Raw genomic sequence first — 8213 nt, 5'->3', positions numbered from 1 at the left:
ATATTTTCTTAGATAGTAATTTTAGTACACATATTGTCCATATAATTCTACACAGCCTAGGTTTCCATTTTTTGTTTAATAAGAAAATTTATTGAAAACAATTCGTCATATTGCAACTTAAATTTATTCTTAATTATTATACGAATTATAACTAATAGATACTTTAATACTTTATAAGAATTTAAAGATTGTTATTTATTTATTACAGATATGGTAGTTCCATTGTAATTAAGTATTTTTGTATCGGTGATAGGTTATCTGCAATTAGTATTAAATCAATAAAATTCGTATAAATTCTTATATACCAATATTTTTATTGTGTAAGTTTTCTACAAGATATTTTGTAATTTGTTATTTATAAAATTAATAGATAATTTAATAGAATCTTCACCTTAAAGAAATTGTTAGTGTTCCCATATTTAAAATATTGACTATTTACATATGATGTGTCACAATTTCATATGAAAATGTATTGATTTTATTTTTACAATTATTATTTCAAAAGTTCATCTTAAACTAATGACTTAATTTTTATAACTTTATATATCATTTAATTATTATATATATTTATTTTCACCAAAACAAGTGAGCATTACATGAACAGTTTATAAATATACAATTAATTTATTTTTTAATTATTTAAATAAAGATTAAAGAAATTTTATTATTATTATTATTATTATAACATATCAATAATATTATTTGATTTCGAATAAAAATTGAAATACTAAAATTTTTTAAAAATAGTTGTGTTCAAGATTCAGACAATCTCCCGAATGTTATCATTTCGGGAAAAAACCCCAACGGCTATCATTTTGGGGAAAAACTCCAACGGTTATAATTTCTGTGAAATTTTGCAACGGTTCGGAAAAACAAGTACACAATCGCATTCGTTGTTTCAAGCACCACAATCGCTTCCTTATTGTCAGCTAACAAAGCTGCCTCGTGGATATTTAAGGCAAGCGCACCACTAGATAGGTGCTAGTCGATTAAGGCTCTAGTCAGCCATGAGCTAGTCACTCGGGCAATCGCACACTTTCAGTAGAGCCGCTATGGAAGGTACACCCAATAGTTTCATAATAAGTAGAGTGTCATACACAGTGCCCCGAGCACGAAGCTGTTGCAGGCCTTTCTCATTCATCCACACCACAAAATAATTTGCACTACACGAAGAAGTGTCAAGAGACTTACGATCTCTCACTTCTCAGTGTAGTACTTCACCACCCAGCGTACTGCACCAAGAGGTTCCGGAGATTTACGTTCTCCTTTACAAGTGCAGGCAGACACCACGTCCAACAACCAAGAAACGGCAAAATCTCAACGATTCTCATCAACGTAGAATCATTATATTATTGTTATAAAATTAACGAAATACCAAATCTGGACTTTTCTTCCACCCGGCAATTGGTGGCCATAGTATAATTCTAAACTTTTATTTTGAAGGACATTGGATAGGACAAAAATTTAATAATATTTTAAGTATAAAACAAACTTTAATTAATATTAGCCATATTATTAATAACAAGACGTACCTATTACCTTAAAACTGTAAGCATGCAGATATTGTTATCATGTATTAAATTAATATATCAGAACTAAATCTATTTATAAAATCATGATTAATAATTTTCTTTACGCAAATTTGAAAGAATGTCATAATTATACATATAATATTGTAAATATATTATTTTTATCTCTATAAAAAAGTTTATTTTATTTTATACATTATTTGAATGCCGAAATAATGTATTATTTTTTATAAAAGCATTAAAAAATTGCCAATAGTTTTTATTACTTAATTTTGTATTTTGCATATTTTGCACATACATTATAAATTAGAGTATACATACATATTAATCATTTGTATAACATTTCTTAAGTATTATTGATGTAAATAAAAATATTATAAAAAATTATGTTTTCACTCAAAATAATATAAATTTTTATTGGCGTCTTTAATAGTCTTTAATATAAATAGTTTGAAATATAGCAATATTTGACAAAAATATATAACTAAAATTTTATTATTACATTGCTTTGTACAAACTGGAATACTATTTTTAAATAGTCTTGTTACTTTTAGCCATGTTATGAGATGCCCAATTTAAAGAAGTTTTCCATGAATTACAAAGAGCTTCATCGAACTTACTTCGAAAATGTTTTTGAGCTTCTATTTCTGACATTTCAAGGACAAGTGTATCTCTTAAATAATTAAGATCTTTTTCTGATGATAACTCTGGCAAGCCTGTAGAAATCATCATAGCGAATAAAGATAAAATAAGACTGCCATGTTTTCTTAGCACTAAAAAAGCTTGCTCACAATAATTTTGAAATCTTTGAAATTCTAAAGCTTGCCCTTTTTTTGTTTGACCTTTATTAATTACATGAACAAAATCATTTGTTAACACAAATGGCACTCTTTCTCTACGAATTCCAAATTTTTCTTTAAAATGGCCTAATATATGGCCAAAATCCACGTGAAATAATTGCCCTGTTTTTTTAACCATTATATTATCCGAATGACGATCTGCAATTCCGAGAACATATGTGGCGACACAGTAACCAGCACAACTCAGTGTAAATTCTTCAATTGCTTTGTTTAAAGTCTTTTCTGTATGATTATGATCTTTTAACCATGCAAGTAACGAGCCTCTTCTAAATGCTGCAGTAGCTGGAAAGGTTCCTTTTTCTTTTTGAATATTGGCGATGGTTTCTGCATTTAAAATGACTTCAATCAGACCAACTCGATTATCTGTAGATATACATCCATACGGATTCATACGCAGATCTAAATCTTCATTTTTCCACAGTTTATCCATAATACGTAGCATTTGTAATGTTAACATATCCTGTCGAAGATCATCTCCATGTTTAAAAATTAAATATACATCATCTCCATATGGATCAACATTTTGAAAAGCTAAGCAAAGTGGTTTCATTTTACTATCCATAACTCTACATTTATCGACCTTTATACTACTCCATCTAAAACTTGGATTTAGTGGACTCATAACATTAAAAAAAGCTTCTCGACAGTGTGCTTCTTTGATATAATCATGTAAACACTGTTGTGCAATTTTTCTGTCTTTCCGTTGTTTTACTTGATCACAAGCACTTCCAAGTTTATCTAAACATTCCATTTGTTTAAAAAGAGCTCTCATATGTTCTTGACTACCACGACAATAGGCTTCCAAAATTAAACCAAAACGTACAGATACAGAACCAACGTGCATTTCTGATCGCAAATGCCAAAATAGAAAATGTCCTATTCGTTGATTATTCAATGCGCGTCGTAACAAAAATTCTGTTAACTCGCATGATAAATAATTTTCATGCTTAAGCGCTTGAACAAGTTGCAATAAAAAGAGACTTAGATCTTCATCGCTGACATCTTTTAAGCACTTTACTGCAAAACTACGTACAGTTTGATCAGCATAAGCATAATCTAGTAATTCTAAAGCTCTTTCAACTGGCAACTTAGGCCAACGTAGTACTAAAGAAGTCGCTTCTGCAACTTCTTTATGATCATTCCACTCAACACATTGTAAAAGTTTTGTTAATATTGTCGGAACTTTAGTAATACACTGCTGTCTCAAAGACCAAATAGTTTTCCGTTCTTGTTCATGCAATTCATGTAATGGATCTCGATCAGCTAATAATTGAAGTTGATCGATATATTGTTGTAAATCGGAACTAGAAATGATAGTAGGATCAAATTCAGCTGAATTTTCTCTAGATTCACAAAGTTTTGTTGCAAATTCAACCATTTTTTCAGGAGATGGATACAGAATTATTTGATCTTTAGTATACGTGGGAAAAGTTAACATAAGTGCAGCTGCTCGATCTATATGTGGATTTGAAACCACTGTGCCTAAGGGATGAAGTAAATCTTCATTTTGAATATCTTCAGCATATGCCCAAGTATAAAGTGTCATAGCCCCAGTTTTTAATTGACTTTTAAAATCATAAATTGTTGTATTGGCCCAACACAATGGATTTATAAAGTATTCTTGTTTAGAATCTTTTACGAGTTTTCGACTTTTGATACCTTTTGACGTTTTACCAATCTCACAAAGAACGCAACATAATCTCGTATTTCTTGGAATATCTCGAATTTTTATGTCAAATCTGAGAACCTCTTCCCATTCGCAACTTCCATCAGATTGTATAACAATATCTTTTGTTCTTTGACTTTCACAAAGAGATTTTCCACCGTGAAATAAACCAGCTAGTAAACCAACTTCTACGGTTCGATGAGCAGCTTCACAATTAAGACGTGAAATACCATTAACATTAAATTTAAATTCATCTTCTATATTCCACGAATATGTATATTTGCCCTTTTTTCTCAATGTTAATGTTGAAAATGATGGTCTAGTACCACGACTTAAAATGTCCGAATCAGGATCTTCATAATCATGATCTTTGTAAATAGAAATATTGTTTATGCTAATAGCAACAAGAGTTGGAATAATATCTTTAGCGATACAATCTTGAATGTAGCTGAACTGAATAAGTGGTAAGTCACTTAACAGATATTCTTCTTGTCCACAAACTTTAAGTGTGAAATCCCTAGGTCGTTCGTCACGCAAAGTCAAAGTATTAGCGCGTTTATTTAACGCTAATACAACAAGTTGTCGAGGAGTTGTTGTATGTGATACTAAAAAAGTATACGAGGTATCTGCGTTTTCAAATTTAATTACAATTACTATATTGTTATCTTTTAAACGCGATTCTATATTTTTTGGAATATTAGGTGATGAGGCAAATCTGGATGGAAATTGATAAAGTACTTTTTCAGTCCAAGATTTTTTTTGCCGACCTAAAGCTATTTCATCACCCAATAATCTCATTTTCCATCGAAAATCGTTAACCTCTGAATTTTTTAAAGCAATAAATTCATGTAAACCCTTACCAATAAGAAGACCAATTTGGGAATCTAAATTTCTATCAACTTTAATATCTTCTTTTTCAACAATTTTAAGTACCGAACAGAAAGGCTTTATGTCGCATAAGCGCCGACTTTCATCTCTTAATTCTTCTGATTCAGCATTAGAATTAATACACAGAAATACGTAAGATTGTGAATCCTTCAATATTCCATGCAGAGGATATTTACTGGCTTCATCCCAAAGATCTTCTTTGATATCAGCCAATGTTATGTTACGATTACTTTCAAATGGAATAACAACACCATTTGGCATTAAACATGTTAATTCAACAACCTCTGTTGGCGTTTTTGTCCAAAAATTGTATGTATACATATTTGGAATATTATCCATTTTTTTTTTTGTCACGTCAAAATATTGAATTTCTAACATTTCAGTGACTAATTTCTAATCAATTTCTGCGGGTAACAATGCTTCATTCTTACATCACAATAAATTTATAAGAACTTCTTTGTAATTGTCGATTTTATAGTACCTGGAAACAATATATTAAATACAGATTACTTAAGATCTGGAATAAATTTATCATTAAAAATTCGTTAACGCATGTATTTACATATATCACTTTAATATTCTTGATTTACAGAAAAGGCAATAATTTGTAACAATTAAAATTAATTTGTAAATTCAAAACATTAATTGCAACAAACAAAAAAATTAAAAACGGGCAGGATCTATATTTGCAAGTGGTTTAAAGTAGTAACGTTAACACGAAAAATTCTCTTATGTATCTACAAAATATTTATTGTACAAACGTTTAAAAAATAATTTAGGGTCAGCCTTAAATTTTTATCCTTTATATTATTCAACATTGGTTGTTGTAAACATATTATTTATACATACAATTAAATTATTGTTTTATAAAATATTTTCAATAATAGAGTCTTGAAAACTATTTTTAAAAATGATATATAATAATAATATAAATTATAATAATATAAAAATAATAAAAATAAATATGAAGCATTTTAGTTTCCATTTTTTTATTATAATTTTTTACTTTTTATTATTTTATTTCAAAGATTCTTATAAATTTTATCATTTAAAGTACATTATTTTGAAATTTAATTATATTTAAAATCAAATGTTGAGTTATAATAATGATCATAAAATTTAATAATTTACTTTTTTATGTCGGTTTAAGCACACTTTTGTTGATTACTTATTTACATTTATACATATTTAATCATAATTACATTGTTATATATATCTAATTATGATACATCATTTTTCGACCTCTTATAAATGCTTGTTTCGCAATCATGACCAGAGGAACATTATGAATTACATTAGATCTTGTTTAGATAATACATTGTAGCATGATACAAAATTATTCTTTGATTTATCTGTATTAATTCATTATAAATATGTACTTATAATAAAGAAATTTATAAAAACTTATAAAAATCATATAATCTTTGAATTTCAAATTTTTTTTTTGTTTGTTAATAAAGTTCATCACATTCAAATATTGCTATGAAAATCTTGTTAAACAGAAAATTATTGGCTTATAAATAAAAAATAGTTCGTTTACAAATGTGGGGTATTTAATAAATTGTTATTTTAATTATAAATTTATATAAGGTTTAAATAACGTAACGAAAATAAAAATGCTATAATCAATTAGCGATCAATAATTTTAACGTTTTTTTTAACAATACTTTTAATAATAATATTAATTAAACTAATTTAACAAAGTTTAAAATATATTTTATTCTTACTTGATATACACATATCAAAAACAGAAATTTTGATCTTTACAACAGAAAATTAATATACAAAGATAAAATTTTAATTATTTCATTAATGTGAATTTTTTTTATTTATAAAAATTTTAAAGGAAAATGTTCATATTACTAACACTAATTTTTGTACAACTTCTTTCTTATACAATGGTGCTAAGCTTAATATTTTTCAGCCTTATCATTAATATTACAAACTTCTTTTATTATATTATTTATTTTAAATAATATTCTTTTCAAATATCTGATATATATATATATATATATATAATACCATTTCTAAATTATCTAATTTAAAATTTAAACGATAATTTCATTTCTATTTGCAATATATTTAATTGAAGTACTAGTCTAACCTTATCTAATTGATTTTTATTAGTAATATAAAGTTTTGGATATTTTTATACAGTAATTGTATTACTTATGAGAATTTCATCAAAATATTGAATTATTGTATTCCACTTAATAATAATGAAATTTTTAATAAAATCTATCAGCTTAACATAAATTTTTTTAAAAATTTCATTATTCAAATTATATATTAATATTAAATAAATATATTAATATAAAAATTTCATTCATTAAAAATTCATTATATATATATATATATATATATATAAGTATGTAAGCTTTATTCTATTATTTAAAATATTTTTTAAGTACAATACAAACATTTTTTCGAATACGATGTTTAAAATCAATATATCTATAATTAAATAGTTGATTTTTATTTTCATAAATATAATTTAAATAAGTAATTAAATTTAGTTATTCTTCATAAATTTTTTTATTACTATGTATTTTTCTTATTTGAATTTGTAAAAATTGAATTTTAATTAATTTACTTTCATGTATAATCATGAATTTAAAATATGTTTTTAATATTTATTAGATACAAGAATAAAATAATAACAGTATTTGAAATTTTATATACAACAATATAGGTATAGAACTGTTCATATATATGTATATGTATATTTATACTTATAGAATCTTTATTGATTACATATTTTAAAAAATTTTAAAATTTATTAGGAGCAAATTATATCTTTAGAAATTATGAATAAATAGTTAATTATTAGAATATTACCTTGTAAAAACATTGCACACTCCTGCAATATTTATCATAAATGATTGATTTTAAAGTATTCTAAATCTCTCTACAAAATAGAATAAAAATATTAATTTTCAATAATATACAAAGAGGAAAGAATAGGTTATACGAAATGAATTACCTTTCGCTTCTTTTTCTTTTTCATATTCCATATATATTTACAAACATTTTTATCAAAAAGCATAATAATTTAATATTAAATTTTTGATCAGATATTTGAAAATTATTTAAGTGAAAATATAATGTAGTTAAGTATTGTAAATAAAATTATTAAAAATAAATAGTTACGATTTTCACGCTTTATTAAGTTCAGGTACAGTTGAGTTATAGAGTGTGTATATATTCCGCCTCTGTCGGGATTAAGGTTTAGATTCCCGGTTGTTATTGACCTACCAAGTATGAAATCCG

At 25.8% G+C, this 8213-nt stretch overlaps 1 protein-coding gene across 1 annotated transcript; it reads right to left on the bottom strand.

Moving 5' to 3' along the window:
- Positions 1 to 2005: 2005 nt before the first annotated feature.
- Positions 2006 to 7954, bottom strand: Pi3K92E (phosphatidylinositol 3-kinase 92E). Its single transcript, XM_011504224.1, has 3 exons — positions 7927 to 7954; positions 7782 to 7851; positions 2006 to 5424 (listed from the first exon to the last, which is right to left on the bottom strand). Exon 3 carries the CDS (start codon positions 5319 to 5321, stop codon positions 2061 to 2063), a length of 3261 nt encoding a protein of 1086 aa, XP_011502526.1. The 5' UTR covers positions 5322 to 5424; positions 7782 to 7851; positions 7927 to 7954; the 3' UTR covers positions 2006 to 2060.
- Positions 7955 to 8213: the final 259 nt, after the last annotated feature.

This window comes from Ceratosolen solmsi, unplaced genomic scaffold (genome assembly GCF_000503995.2).
Source record: "Ceratosolen solmsi marchali unplaced genomic scaffold, CerSol_1.0 scaffold19, whole genome shotgun sequence".
NCBI classification, from domain to species: Eukaryota; Metazoa; Arthropoda; class Insecta; order Hymenoptera; family Agaonidae; genus Ceratosolen; species Ceratosolen solmsi.
Note: the sequence above shows the minus strand (reverse complement) of the source record. Positions and strands in the feature narration are given on the sequence as shown.

Coding starts and splice junctions, on each gene's coding strand:
- Pi3K92E (XM_011504224.1), bottom strand. CDS start 5,321: ATGTTAGAAATTCAATATTTTGACGTGACAAAAAAAAAAATGGATAAT.